The 16,209-nt window shown below is 42.8% G+C and overlaps 1 protein-coding gene across 12 annotated transcripts in view; it reads left to right on the plus strand.

The window, feature by feature from the left end:
* The window catches only part of NRCAM (neuronal cell adhesion molecule), a 261,902-nt gene that overhangs the window by 141,015 nt on the left and 104,678 nt on the right, over window positions 1-16,209 (plus strand). For 10 of the 12 annotated variants that reach the window (XM_032954073.2, XM_032954080.2, XM_032954070.2 and 7 more), the window contains 4 exons: window positions 3,519-3,774; window positions 4,961-4,978; window positions 9,374-9,479; window positions 15,012-15,208. In XM_032954073.2, coding sequence (XP_032809964.1) covers window positions 3,684-3,774; window positions 4,961-4,978; window positions 9,374-9,479; window positions 15,012-15,208 — 412 coding nt within the window. In that variant the 5' untranslated portion in view covers window positions 3,519-3,683. Of the gene's footprint in view, window positions 1-2,864; window positions 2,936-3,518; window positions 3,775-4,960; window positions 4,979-9,373; window positions 9,480-15,011; window positions 15,209-16,209 lie in introns of all 12 variants that reach the window. The other 2 variants (XM_032954071.2, XM_032954076.2) reach the window with 2 other exon arrangements.

Raw genomic sequence — 16,209 nt, forward strand, 5'->3', positions numbered from 1 at the left:
ATTCCTATTAAAATAAATGCACGCATTAATTTTCTATTTTAATTAATTCAGGACTTTTTTTTATTAAGTATTACAGCTGCCTTCTTGAGCATACATAAAAACGAATTGAACTCGTTCGTCTTTGGCACATTTTCTTTCCATGTTCAAATGTCATCTGAAAAGGAAAAAGACATATATATCAATAATGAAAATAGATAAACGTTGATTTGAAGAATAAACTATTTGCAATATTTTAATATCAAGTGTGAATATAAATTAAATAACCCTATGTGTCCTGACTTTTGGGCCACCCATATACCGGTATATACCCAGTGACCTGAGTTTGATTCTCAGCTGCGGGTAACGTCAGTGGCAAGTGAAATGTAAACCGGTTCTGGGACCTCCCCCTCTTCGCGAACCCGCACTCAGCAGGCATGTTGAAGTATGCTCAAACAACCCCCATGACTGACACAGTGTGGGCAAGCCTTCGTGGATTCACAAAAGGGTTATAAATGTGTTAATATAACATGTGTTAAACGTATAACACGGACAGGCCATTTACTCTGAATGTAACACGCGGACGTATGATCCATATGGGGCTTCCATATGGGGCACCGTACTGTATCGAAGCAATACAGTAACTCCGATTGCAATAAGAATATTAACATTTATCATGCCGCAGGCTAAGTTGTTCAAGCCAAAGCGCACTTTACAAGGCAGAGTGACACAACTACCGGGCGAGAGAACTCCAAGCTGATTTTCACGTCGAGTGGCTGATACCTTGTTGACAGTGTGGGCGATGGGGCATGCCAGGGTTTTCAAAAACTATTGTCTCGGAGGCGTTTGCCATCCTATTTTTTTAGCCTTCGTTTTAATTTTTCACATGATGATTCAAGTCTAACTGCTTTACGGCCCTGTGAATGACGGGTATGGATGATGTCATAAAAAAACTTGTATCAGCACACATGGTGGTTCGTAGTGGTGGTGGTAGTGGTGATGGCGCAAGATATCAATTTGAAATTAAAGTCTGAGATGGCCAGGTGGCACACGGGATTCATAATGGGCAAGTCATAGTATGTTGAGAGGAACATTTACATGGGTTCAAATCCAGGTTTCAGACACCCTTGATTAAAGCAGTGGTCTGTGAAAAAAAACATTGCTATATTTGACTGAGGCTGACCTTGTGTGCAGGCCTAAGGCAGGTTCAGATTTCAACGCAGGTGTGCATGGCCAAGAGGTGAATTGGTGTTTCAAAGGATCAATGTTGAGTAAACTAATAACTGTGATATTTATACAGTAATATCAAAGACAATAAAAAACCCGTGTAGCCTTGATCATACTTTTGGGGCAAATCCTATTTGCGAGCACCTACAAAAGGCATGCACGGGTGGTGTGGCCAGGAACACGCATGGCCAACTTCATCCCCACACCTCCGATTAGCACGGTTGGCTCCGTATGGTGCGAAAGAAGTTCTACATACACACAGGTCGTGGGTGTTTGGGTAAAGCGTGGATACTGCCACCTCTTCCAAGGCGTCTTGTCAGCATAAATGCAAAGGCAAAAATAGCCACGAGAGGGAGGAGGCCCTTCTGCCAGCGCTGGCATGGGCAAGACATCGCAGCGTCGCGCCTTTTGCCCTTTGTCTGAAAGCAGCAGCAGCAGCAACAGCATTTGTCCAGTGTAGACAGTGGCTTGCACTATTAATATGGATTATTATTTTAACCCTGTATAAAGATCCCGAATACATATGAGCACTGCCCAGTGTTCATTTGAGCAGGGAGACAATGCTAATTTTATATTCATTAAACAAATAATTGGCCATGATATGTGCTGTTGATGAAAAGGCTTTGGCTTGCCTCTTGAAACGCGAGAATCCTAAACCAGAAGGGATTTTCCTTAATCATATGACTCGGTCTGTAACTTGAAAGTTAGGGCGGAACGGAGTACTCGGGGAAAGTAACTGTTAGAGAATGCCAATGGTGAACGTGGAGTGGCTTCAAGTGACGATTTAGGCACATGTGCAGGCTCTTACATATGTATGCTGTTGGAATGTATTGATGTGTTTTTTTTCTCATGTTGTTGCGGATGTGTGACTACCCCCCCCCCCCCCCCCCTGTATATCATAAGCTCGGAATGTGCGGCTCAATCATAATGAAGCACATCTTTGTTGTGGGGCTGGTTTACTCATAGTTCCCTGTGCGGGCTTGTGAATGTCCGATTCACATTGGCACATTAACATCACTAGCCCCGGCCACTTCTTTATAACCCTTGAGCTACACCCATTTCAAACCTTTTAAAGCAGTCTGCCTCAGCAGCAGACCAATGCTTTCCCACCTGATGATGGACGCTTGTGTGGCGCCGGAAACGTCGTGATGTATTTTATTTATACCCACGTGACTTTACCGAAAGAACCAAAGAGTCTTTGTAATGTAGTCTACGAGCTTTAGTTGTGAAGGAGTCCTGGTGATCCTCATCCATATTGGGGGACCGATCCGGTGCTGGAGTTTCACAATGTTGGCATAGGGCAGTTTGTCCACAGCACAGCCAGCTTTGACTTCCCGTAAAGTATTAGAGTAGTCATTTGAAGTGGCAATGGAGGAATGGTAGAAATTATAGGAATGAATGATTCTAACCTTCTGTTTGTGTGTCATATGTTGAAACCACAGATATTAAACTGCATATGTAAAGGGATATATATGACAAAATTGTCGTTTTTTTGCTATATTCTCTGGTTTTATTTTAAAATATATATGTATATGCAACAGAATTCTCTTGAAGTTATGAGCACAAACTAGCGACAGAGACAGGAAGTCAGAATGAAAAAAAAATCACAGCAGCTATACAATTGTGACATTTTGCACGAATCTTCTCCCGTTTGTTCTCAGGCAGGGAAACTGCATGCGCAAAATAATCACCACCCCAACTGCCACGGGAGCAAATTAGCTCCAAAACGAATGTAAGTGGCTGGTCTATGAGTCTGGCTTTTGATTGCATGCATTCACTGCCTCGAATTGATAACACAAAAGCCTCTGATTGTGGCCTCCGTCACCCCTCTTCGAAGTGATCTCCACTCGGCAACGACCGCGTTCCCTTAATTCGGATGTCTTTCAATTTGCGGCAAAGGTGTTTGGGAAATAGTGGCCTCTCTTATTTTTCCTCCGCGGAATACCGCCACTGCCAAGAGCACCACCGCTGACCCTCATCATCGCCCCTCGCGGGTCACAGGAGGGTCCTCTCCTAGAGGTCGTGATGATCGGAGACGAGTGGTGTTCGGTGTTTCGAGCCGGCGGCCCTGATTGATGGTGTGGGTGGCTCTAGGGTCAGACGGGCAAGCGCACGAGCGTGCGTGCGTGCGAGCGAGATGGGGGCCGAACGTTATTAATTTTGCGTCGCAGGTGACGTATGCGCTGGTGGTGCTATTGTCCCCACTCTCTGCTGCCCTTAATATGTTTCCTCACCCTCTCTTCCCCCACCCCACTCCCACCCACCCTGTCTCTCTCACTCTCCTCCCAATGTCTTGTTTTATTCCTGCCCTGCAGTTCGCCAGACTCACACGCGCACCGCGTGTGAGTCTGCTGCCTGTCGTGGAGAAATCTACGCAGCAGCAGCAGCATCAAGAGAAGCGACGCCGCAACTGATTTGTGGGAGTGCAGTGCTCGTCGCTTTATGTTTTATTTATTCAAGAACAAGTGGTAGCTGAGAAGATGGCTTCCCATCGGAGGACAACTCTGTTTGAAGTAATGGTAGCACAGCTGCTTATGTGGCAGCTGTCAGCTCTCAATATTCCCCTTGACTGTAAGTACCCTCCCATAACATCGGTTTGATTAGTGGTCTGTGAAAGTGGCTGCCAAGGAGATTTCTGCCTTTGATTTTCTGTCTCACTTTCACGCTGGTGGTCCACCTTCTCTTCTTCTCCAGTCTTATGCTCGCTTACCTGGCAGAGCAATATGTTTGATGAGCTATTGAACACCATGTAGTATTTAAAAATATGAATTACAATAACACAAATAATATTAACTGTGTTTGTCCAGGAAAGCCTAAATTTGTGATGTATACGAGAATATCACTGAATCTCGAGACGATCCAGGCCAAATCTCTTCATGAGTGTTGGGCATTCGGGAGGAAACTTGATCATTCAGAGAAAACCCATGCATATGAGGGATAATAACTCAAATATCTGAGCATATGGATTCAGTTCACTTGCTGAACTGTGATTTCCTTACCAATCCCACAGCCCAGTAGGTCTGGGAGTTCTAAATTCTTTGTGGGATGCCAACCCTCGTCTCCAAAGTACTGACTAATAAGCGTGTGCTCCTGGCTATTTGTGTGTTTTTTTTAATATGTTAATTACATGAAATTTCTATTATAACACATGAAGGACAATGACAGAGTAATCTCAGTCTTGCAGTTGTATCACATTGAATGAACGGAATTATTTGAACCATTGATTACCTGGATAAAAGTAAACTTTTATTGAAAACATCAGAAGACATTTACAATAATTAAATTATCATCAGGTCCCAAGGTGTAAAGTGCAGTCTCAAACTTTTGTTATCCACTTAATCTCTCTGGCCTCTTCATGTGTTGCGCTATAAAGAAGGGCCATTGCCCGAAACGTCGACTGTTATATGTTTCCTTTTAAGGCCACAGTGTTATTAAGGAATGTGTTCAGTATATTTTGTCTTATCTGTTCTTGTGCACCAACTGCCTACGCAGCATCAACAAATCATTTGGATAAAACAATAGACACTTATGTTCTTAAAATGTCGGGTAATTTAGCCGAATTATGACAGTGTTAATATGACCCTTTTCTCTTCTTTGTGCTTGGACGTTAATGTATGAAGCCTACATTTAATTAAATGCATTTTTCACAAGTGGGTTTTATTCATGTGACGTGCACTATGTTCTCTCTATCCCTCTCTCTCTCTCACAATAATCATATTTCTCTCCTCTTTTTACGAAACATTTCTTCCGGGATAAGACAAATTGCTTGAAGAGTGTAAGTGTGTTGTTTGGTTTTGTGCTGTGTGATCCATCCATGCCTCCTTGAACAACTTTAGAATCAGTTTGGCACAATGAAAAATGTAATATATACACTTTTAACATAATCCAAACGCATTTGCACTGCTTTTAATTTGATGTAATTTAATTGTTAAATATGATGTAAACGTGCTTTTGCTTTCAAAACAAATTGAGTTGTTCATGGATTTATCCACTCATGAAGCTTTGATCAATATCCACACAATGGTTCTGCATGTCGTTTAGTAACTGTTAATATTTGTGATTTTTCACGTCAGTTAAAAAAAATGGTAGTCCATTAAACTAACGGAATCACATAATTAAATTACGTCCTCAATATATTGTTATCAATTATGAATGTTTTCAAGACTTTAACTTTGGGCATTGCCGCCTGAGACTCCGTGAAGGTTATACAAATGTGTTAATTAACAGATACCATAGTGATGTCTTTCATACAGGAACGCTCTCAATGATTAATCAGGCTCTTTTCAAGAGAGCCCTGCTTTGAGTTATTTAGACAATGCCGTTTCCTGATTGTTCCAGGAATTTACGTACAACTGAACACCGCAATAATGTCCAAGCATTCAAACTCCTCACCTCTCAGCCATTGAGCATATAAATTAATTATTGTCTATTTTTTATCATAACTAAGAATTGCTTTCTAAGAGTGCTTTTATCAAGTGTTCTTTGACCCAATTATTATTGTCTAAGATGCAAAGATGAGTGTTTTCCACCCAAATCTTCACGTGAACAATTGACATCCAACGCATTTCCATAGGAAAGCTGCATACCACAGTAAATCCTGAATCAATAGCCCGCTCGAATATCGTTAATAAACAGCTTGTAGTCCGCCACGTAACAAATCAGCAAGCACTCTACGACGATTGTGATGGTGGTGGCGGTGGCGGTGGTAAAGACAACGATGATGAGGATCGTATGAAGACTTAAAATCCGGGGCCTTGTCTTAAACCGATAAGCACCAGCGATTTTTGCCGGGTTTTTTTCGCACCTCCGAGAGAACCCCCTGCTCCCGTTCATGATCTTTGTCTCGAGCCATTGAGCCGCTTAATGGAGTTAAAATCCGTGCCTAGTTCGAGGCGGGCATCTGACAGGACGCTCGGCCGAGATGATGGAGAGGCGTGCGGGGGCCCATTGTCTCAGTTCATGCCGTGCGGTCTTTACCCCGATTCATAATCCACCCAGGAATTAGTTTTTTTTATCCTAAGAAAATACCTTAATTTAAAATGTGCACATGACGCAATCCATGTGCCGGCTTAAATAGATTACGCATTGTGCAGGAAGAAATCTGCACCGTGGTTGAGTTTTTGCCCCTTGGCTTTATTTCGTTCAGTTATTTCGTGTTTATTTTTTGACGGTTAAAAAAAATATCATTTACCGCATGCTCTACGAGCCCAAGCTCTATGGTAGGCGAATTTGACGTGATAATGAATCACATGCAATGCCAGGCAATGCGTCGCTCCTTTCGCATGCACTCTCTTGCACAGCATTGCTCGCGCTAAATTCTGATGACACGTATAAATATGAAGCACCTTTGAAACACACGGCCAAGGAAGTGATTCTTTGAAATTTAACCCGAGGAAATATGTCAAGCAAAGTCATTATTTTCAATAAGAAAGTTATCTTTTTGTTTCAGTTTCCGAACACTGTTTCACATAATTAATAATTAAGTTTATTTAAATACGTTTATACTTACACGAAAACAATGATCAACTTAAAGAAATATATATAAATATTATTTAACGAGGAAATAATCCATTATGTTACGCATTTCTTTTGCATGCAAAAAATAATATATTTTACATCAACACAAATCTGCATCATCAACTTAATAATAATAACTTTTCATCATGCAAAGCAGTAGCCAAATTAATATAAATATATTGCTAAATTATTCTGCGCGAAAATACGTGCAAATCCTTAGCAATGCCACAGCATCGTAGCTTCCGGAAATCATCAGAAAGGATAAAAATACAGTTCTGAAAGATCGTCCACCTCTGAAATAGTAATATTGCACTTGATTACTGTTACAGTCTTTCATTTCCAAACATACTTTATTATAACAGAAGCTATGCTACAACGTATAGGATTAACACCATATAGCTGTTGAGCATACTCTTTGGTTCTTTCGGTAAAGTCACGTAGACATATAATAAAATAAATTAAATCACGACGTGTAGATTACAACACAAGCAGTCATCATCAGGTGGGAAAACCACAGCAAGAAATGTTTTTGCTGACTTTACCGAAAGAACCAACGAGTATGGATCCCTGCAGTAAGGAAAACTTCAAATCTCGCTGTTGATCACTTGTTCACAATAATGCATCAGGTCCCCCCGTCACAGTCACGGGAACCACACTCATGCCGTTGCATTGATGAGTCGTGTTTTGTGTGCATGAACCATTGGTCACGTTCATATATACAGCATGTGGAACATCTGTATATTTGTATTTATCATAAGCATGAGTCTATCTTCAGTGGGGTTGATAACATGAGTACCAAGGATAGGGATTTACAATTAAAACCGCTTTCATGCAAACTCATCTCAAAGCGTTGTAAGAAAGAAGGGTCATTGACTCGACAGGCCACATCACAGGTAGTCTGTTATGAGTGTAGCAAACAAGAGAGGGGATGGAGAGCGGGAAATGCACGGGGCGAGGGAATTCTACAACCCCCAGGAGGAACCCACAGGGGTTCAATATGCACCAAAGACAAACATCGTGGCCAAGAACAAAATAATGACTATGCAGACACACTGTAAACTATCTTAACGTCAGTACATGCGAACATTATGTTGATGCTATTTTCAGAATCTTATAAAGCCTCACCTTTAAAGAATAACATATTTGAACGATAATAGAGTATGTCAATGGGGATTGAAGTTAATATCAGTGTCCCCCTTGTAGTTTCAAACAAAGGAGTAGTGGCTCATCTCCATCAGGAGTCCTGGATCAGTTGTGGAAATTCCATATTCCTATGGCCAAGAAGAGTATGTCCATACAACAAGCACAGTTGACTTCCAAAAAAATTGAACTCAATTTATCAACCCCACACGAATTATGGACTGACAATTTGTAACAATATGTGTGAAACTCAATGTGTGTGTGTGTTGCATATACAGTACGGTACTCCATACTCAAGCGGTCGTACTTAATAAGATTTGTTATTCTTTTATGATAAAACATGACATTATTTGCCTGCTTGCATACCTAAAATGAACATATTTTGGCAGGTCAATATCATTAGAAAAATTAACCCTGTTGTTATTATTATTACTGCATGGAGCTGAATGTGAGTGCAGATTGTATATTAGACATTAGTAAAAAATCAACCTTTGAGGAAATTTTACATTTCAAAAATGGGATCTTGGTGAAATGTTAGACTCAGCAAATTGTAAGCCATTGAAAATATAATTTACAGTTAGATTGTCAACTTACCGTATTGAAAAAATAAAGAATGAAAAGTGAGAACTAGACAGATGTTAACATTACTCACTCACGACTCAAAAATAATTACATCCATTATCCGGTGAGGACGAAAGCTGTTCATTAAATATAGATAAAAAATAAAGGGGAGTGATTTTATGGCCTTCAAATGTAAATCATTGCTACGTTGAGCATATAAAATGCTTCTAAGATTTGTTGATGCTTGATCAGAAAATCCCAACAAATATGCTGATATACAGCACTTGTGCATGCGTTGTATGAGAACACACACAAGATGCATGAAATTTGATTGATGACACCCATCACTCATCCAATTTGTTAAAAGTCCCCATCTCATTGTTGACATCACCTCCGTGCCATGCGCATGGGCTGGCTTGGCTGTGTGGGGCCATAGGGAAGCCTGCAGGCTCATTACTCCTCACCCATTAACGGTATCCCATTCCCAATGGTGAAAACCGGCCCTGAGGCTCCCCTGACATCAATCTCACGCCTCTGCCAAGGTGACAACACGCGTTCACCCGCGTCTCTCCGCACGCCACCGTCCGCACGCCTCCCATAGCTCCCTGCTACTGCGCCGTGTGACGGCAGAGGAGGGTGTTAAGTGGCTTTGTCTAATCGTCACCCAACGCGGGGCCGATAGAAAAAGATGTGTGACGCTGTGGTCAGAGTCGTGCATCAGGAATGGAGAGGGCCAGTGCAATAAGAACTCCATAGGAAGTCAACAGTGGCTGTCCCATGGAGAGACATACAAACGTGGAATTCCCACTGATAACCGTGGGCTTGTTGGAGCAGGGATACAGAGTCCGTGTACATGTCGCCTAGTATTTGTATTCGTGTACACGTGTGCGCGCTTATTGTTTAAGCGGTGCTGCTGCTCAAATAACAGCGTTACCTTTGTTGCCACCTGCAGTCAAACAACCTCCAGCCATCACGGCTCAGTCGCCAAAGAACTACATTGTGGACCCCCGAGACAACATTGAGATTAAGTGTGAAGCTAAGGGCAACCCACCGCCAAGGTAACACGCACGCGCACGCGTACAATGACAAGGAATCCCCCCGTATAGCTTCAAAAAGACTGTTGGGGAAAGTGCTGTCATCGAGCGCCTATGAAGGCCGGCACGGCACACTAGGAGGTGGGTGGCCGTCACCACGCCTGGCCGCCTTTGTCTCCCAAGTGGCGATGTTTACACACCGTACCACGTACTCATTTGAGGCTGAGTAGACTTAGGGGTGGTCCAGGACCAGTTCACATGATTTTCACTGGTGTTAGCAGTGAGCAGGAAACGAACTCGGGTTGCTGGGTTCATTCCCACAAACGCACGCACACATACATACATAAACACACAAAGACATACTGACACAAACCCAGAGCCAAGGTGCAATGTCGAGAGTGTCAGAGCAAGTGCTGTTAGCATAACTCTCTTAGGGTTATTGTGGTGGCTGAGCATAATACAGGAGGTTGTGAGAAGAAGACCAAGAAGCATTGCATTAGCAGGGTGGGTTTTTTTTATGGATTTCATAAATCACTTTGCAAATGTCGAGATGTCAACTGTAGCATTTTAAAGATTGTTGTTTGAGGCAGGAGTAATGTCTGTTAATGCACGGGTCAGAAAGGTTAACTCTTACAAAGCAACTACTAAATAAGCTTTTGGCTATGAATGGTGGTACATGTGGAAAATGTGAGAAAGTTAATGGAGGAAGGATAGGGCAAGCAATTTGGAAGATGGTTATTTAAAAAGAAAAATTCTGGCCTTTAGACAGGTGTATGTGAAACATGCTCGGAAGCAACTTGTAAGGTTGGAATAGAACTTGGCAATGTGTACTGAGGAACGGGAGGTTGCAATGGGTGGGGCATTGTGTACAGTTAGGGCAGGATACTGAAGCAGGCTGTGGATGCTCAGGGGTCGGCAACCAACCTTTGTGGTAAAGTATCAACTTTACAACGAATATGGGATCTTGCTGATAAACGGAAGTGATGGCGAAATGTGGGGGAATAAACAGCATTGGCTATGATGACCTCTTGACCCTTGATGGCATGTAAAGAGGAGATGTGGCCAGCACCATATGTTTGCTTGACAGTCTTTGTCTTCCTATTTCTCAGGTTCATGACCACACTGCACGAGTTACTCAGTTCAGGCTGAGTTGACCTGGAGAATACTCGATTTTTGGATTTGATTGCTGATTGACTTTTATGAATTACATTTAAAAAAGTAAAACTTTCTCCGGGCTAAAATTAGTAAAGGGGTGGCATATCCAGTGGCCGAGATTCCACATTTACAATTCAGACATTCGTGGCTTGATAGAAAACCACTGATTAGTTACCAAAAATTGGTAAATATTGTATCAACCCCAAAAGGATTATGGGCTAAGTAGACCACCAAGTGAGATATAAATTCGACGTCTCGATTGTTTTTATTCTATTCTTGCGTATGTCAATATAAGCATGCGCTAAATGTCAGTGTCAAGGTCTGTTAGCCATGAGAGGGCTTCAGGAGAGAATTCATGTCATTACTATTCCTCCATTGAAGGAGTGCAGACTTCAGTGGTTTACTATACGGTCCATAGCTTGCTTTGCTTGGCCACAATCATACTGTGGCCTGTCTTTAATTTTCTATTCATGGAGCAGCTGTATGCATCGGCCTGTTAATGTTCTGATGCGGTTGATGGTTCCACCGCCGGTATCTTAGAGGAATGTTAAAGCCAGGCAGTGTGATTCTTGGGTCTCAGATGAGGTATTCATTCTGGTCGTCCACGTTCTGGATCTGGGTGAGATTAGGATGAGACAAGTCCGACCTAGAACTACTGTGCTTGCAGGTTATAGTTTATAATCATATGATAACGACTTTTTTTTATCTTGGAAAGTCCCTCTGGGTCATCGAGTAAGAATGTTTAAGCTTCTAAGGACAACCTGTGCCTTGACGGGATTTCACTTGCATTGCCTTGTTCTCATAAATCTAATAACTTTCCAAAATCGGAAGCATTTTTAAAACACCTCAATGGCATATAAACCACGATTCATTTCCATTTGCACAATGTTTCACATTAAAAATGAAACATTTAGGCATTTGTACGTATAAAGTGAACGACGCAAAAAATGTCGTCTTAATAAAAAAAGAGAGAGAGAAGCATAAAAATGAACGGCATCTCAAAGAATCTTCGTTCGCAGAACGTCAAGGAAAATGGTGGTAGTGTGACATATCCTAAAAAAAATAAAATCGCGTAAAATAATGGCGGCACAGTCTTGCGACTATCAAAGCGGGGACATGCGCACGCGTGTAAGGGAGCACAGTCGATGACAGTCTCTCTTGAAAGCCAGTGAATGGAGAAAATCACTCAACCGTGTTCTTGCGAGGTTCCTTTTGGATCTGGCAACAGTCTTGTAACAAAACGTAGGATCCATCGAGAGTGTTTGGATTTCAATTAAAAATAAAAATAAAACATAAAATCCTCAAGGAAACATTTTTTGAACCCAGTTGAGTTCATTGTTCTTTATTTCATTGCATGAAAGCCCACTGGCACGGAAAGTCTCGTTTAGAGCTGGGATATCCAATTATTAAAGTAATCAATTATTAACATCAGTTTGATTACTCAATCAATCGGAGAGCACGAAAATATGCGAAAAACGGTCACCTTCGGTTGTCAAATGTGCCGCTGGACGGGAGGTGAAGAGCTCAACCTTGGTGATGTAATCGGCATTGTCAGCCGCGTCACGCTGGGCGTGGCTCGTCCGGGGGTTCCAGCCTTCATGCGGCACGGCGTGAAGGAGGCTGCCGTCTTTAAATGGGCCCGAGTAATCAAACGCACAAACAAAGCATTGAAAATTTTAGTACATTTATCGACTTAACCGACAAATCGTCCCAGCTCTAGTCTCCTTTGCAACAGTGACCTTGATTTATGCAACTGACGGACAGGATAAAACAAAAAAACACGCGTCCAAAAATTCCACTGCACAGCCAACGTATGAGGCATCCACCAGTATCTCTTCACATCGCAGCCACCCACACAAATCAAGGTGTTGTTGCTTAAGAGGGTCCCGTGGTAAAACAATACCACCGACATGCGATGTCACATATCCACGCGGAAATCTTATGCTGCCCACAGGTCTTTTAAAGTGACACACGCCTGCTCATCAATTGCGGTCGCGTTTGGTGATGGGTGTGTGGAGGGGGGAGGAGGGGGGGCGGGGGGCGTTTTTCCCACTGGGAACGTGGCACCTAAAGAGCTTTTGGTGCCGAGCGAGCGGGGAGCCCAATGTAATCACACTCGCGTGATGCGCCGCTGTAAAAGCATTGCCCCATCAGCCCGCTTACATCAGCACTGTCATTAATGCCTGCCACTGTGTCGATGCGATTGCCAGCCGCACTCCTCTCCTGCCACAGTAAAGGCCACGTGCCACTGTGCGCATTAAGTTTTTTTTGCGCGCGTCTATTGGATTATATGAAACGCAATAGCCTTGACACGTTATTTAATTACCGTATCATGCTTAATCTATAGTGCCCATCTGCTACTGGCTAAATTTTATTTTGTCTGAGAGGTATAGTAAGGCTTAGAGTCTCGGCAGATTTGAAGCTGCTGTGTTTTGGTGGTATCATCGTGAGCCCAGTAATTTTTCTCCTACGAGTGGGCTTTTCCGACTTTTTGAGAGATGTTATCGTGAAATCGTCCATAAACCCAGCAGCATCGTTATTATTTTCCTCATCAACATAATTTTGAGTAGCTGCAGTAACAACAATTATCATTATAACGACCATCAAGCATTGCTTTGCAACACTTTTACCCATACGTTGTTCACAGCCTGTCGAGGCCCCAGCAAGCAACCAGAAAGTGACAATGTATGTAATGGCGCTCTTCTAATTGTAGCTGCCAACACTATCACACACTCGAATAATGCTTTTGAATAATGCCACTGTTTAACCAAAGTTACCCCTTTATATTTAAAATGCCAATTAATGCGTCGCAATGAGTTCTCACCTGCTAAAATAATTTCACCCACTCACCGATGTATTATTAGCACGGCAAATGGACAGATTTGTTTAATAAAATATCACACAATTTAAGAAAAGCCCATCTGCTTTACGTCACTCGCAATAATTCTGAGGGAGACGTTTGTGCCCTGGATTTGTTGGCCGCACTTAGCAGAAGATAGCCAAGAGAAAGGCTCACAATGTAATGAAGATCATCACCAGCAGTGGTCGGAGCCCTATTATAGGATGAAAATTAGCAGCTCACTCTATACGGCTTGTCACGGTATCACAATGCCACCAATAACTGCCTGTGTCTTTGCTCAGATTTTTGCCTTCCGCATTTGAGACACCAGACTAAATTTAACAGTATACAACTGTTGTGCATTGTTTAAAAACATATTTTAAACATTTTGTTCATCAAACAAAAATATTTTGAGTGTGCCTGGAAAAAAAAAGTAGTATTTTTAATTCGTAATAATTATTTGTATTGCTGAGGGCAATAAAATTGTTCATTATTAGAATGTGATTCCATCTTCTTTGGTTAAACGCTACCCACATGGAAGGCACCACGATTTAAACGTTTGACTTTAAATTGTATTGTTGTGAGTTCAAATCCCAGCCAGGGGTCAATTCAGCCCATTATTCGTGCTGCTTTGTGTCCAATATAAATTGGTGCATAAACTGGCCCTCACAATGGTAATGTGGAGTTTATATCATTAACTCAGGGAAGGCCAAAAATAACCACACAAAAATACATTGCATCGATGTTCTCATTTAATTTTATTAATTTGAGCTCTTATATATAAACAATGTTACATTTGCATGTGGTGAACATTTTTGCAGAGCGTCTATACGGCATGCCCCAAATATGGATAAAGCGGTCTGCAAAGGCAATTTAGAATTAGGGATTCGTGTCATCGAATTAAACTTCCATTCAGAATTCTTGCAGGCCAGTGTCTATGTCTTGTGTGTGTTAGGGAATGGCCCAAGGAAGATAATTTAATAGAACTACTTCTCAGATCCCTTCAAGTTATCTGTTTATCCACACGCGATGGAGGTTGCGCTGTGCCACATGCCTTGCTGCAGAGAAATAGTCATTTGTGGAAGTCAAACCGATATTATTATTTTACTTCTTACAGCTGCAATGTAGGCAAAGTAATGCAACCAAAATTATGCCACGCGATATGTTCGTGTGCTTATGCATTGGTGATCATGCTGAGACCATCAGCTCACTACAGTGAAAAACCCAGCTGATCACAAGCAGCTGGTTGCCTGGATTTGAAGCACTGAATCTCAGCGGTGCCAGTTCAGCATCCTGACCTAAGCCACCCGGTTACTTCAGATTGTATTGTTTATTCTCGGCCACTGGAATAAGCCAAACAAACGCCTGTGTGTGTGTGTGTGTGCATTGTTGACTCTGCTGAGACCAACAACTCAGTACAATCCAGCACCTGGTTTCATCACTGACAGGTTAGAAGCCAGATACCCCACTCAGGGCATCAGCACTGCTGGGCTCAGTGCTCTGCCCCCTGAGACTCCTGGCCACCTTTCTTCACAATGCGCATTCGACGATGTCTCCCGCAGCTTCCACTGGACAAAGGACGGCGTCGATTTCCACCCGGAGGCCGACGAACGCGTGCAGATGCGCGGTGACTCGGGGACGCTCGTCGTGGATGTGGTTGGGGGCGGCCGGGCCGAGCGCTACGAGGGGGAGTACCAGTGCCGAGCGAGCAACAGCGGCGGCACGGCGCTCTCCGACCGCATCACCGTGCAGCTCTCGAGTAGGGAGGCAGCGCACACGCACGTGCACACACGCACACACACACACGTGCACACACGCACACGTGCACGTGCACAACCATGCACGTGCGTACACACGCACGTGCACACACACACACACATACGTGCACGTGCACACACACGCACGTGCACACACACACACGTGCACACGCACACACGTGCATACATACGCACGTGCACACACATGCACGTGCACACACACACACGTGCACACACACGCACGTACACACACACACACACGTGCACACGCACACATACGTGCACACACACGCACGTGCACACACACACGCACAGCAGCAGCAGCAGCTACAGCCTCCGCGACATTTCGCTTACTCACACCAGCGGCACTGCTGCTACAAAGTGACTAATACTCGTAGCCTCTAAGAGCGGTAGTTCATGAGTATTGAGTAGTGCAAGCGAAATTCTGCTGAAGGGACACTGTCGCTGGAAACCGCTTCACAGTTGTGCTTGTCTTGAAACAGCGCTGCTGAAATTATGCACTCTCAGCAGAGTGTGCGGCTGATGAGTTGTGTAAACAAAGATACATAAAATATATATACCATATAAATATACATTACATACATATGATATACAGGTATATTGTATAAATATATAACATATTTTTTACATGGAGAGATGGATATGTGAAGAAAAAATATTGTCTGATTATTATTATTTTTTGCAATAATAGCTCTCGTGCTATTAAACTACTAAGAATAGCAGTCGTGCTACTTGTAAGAACGCAAACACGTTCGTCAGCGCTGCCTTAAAACGGTCGACACCTGGTGACATTTTATGCAACGCCCCTTTTACAGAGCGCACAGAGAGGCCACGCTCTGGTTAATATACAAACAAAACAGTAAACGCATCTGTTGATTAACGATCGTAACATTCTTGATTGGATCCTTATTTCTCGAGCCAAAAGAAAAGTGGTAATTTATCACAAAGCAGCGTTATGGTCCCTTAACTGAAAATGTCAACT

The sequence above is a fragment of the Petromyzon marinus genome, chromosome 14, assembly GCF_048934315.1.
Source record: "Petromyzon marinus isolate PM22_M1 ecotype Great Lakes invasive population chromosome 14, UKy_Petmar_22M1.pri1.0, whole genome shotgun sequence".
In the NCBI taxonomy this organism is placed as follows: Eukaryota; Metazoa; Chordata; class Hyperoartia; order Petromyzontiformes; family Petromyzontidae; genus Petromyzon; species Petromyzon marinus.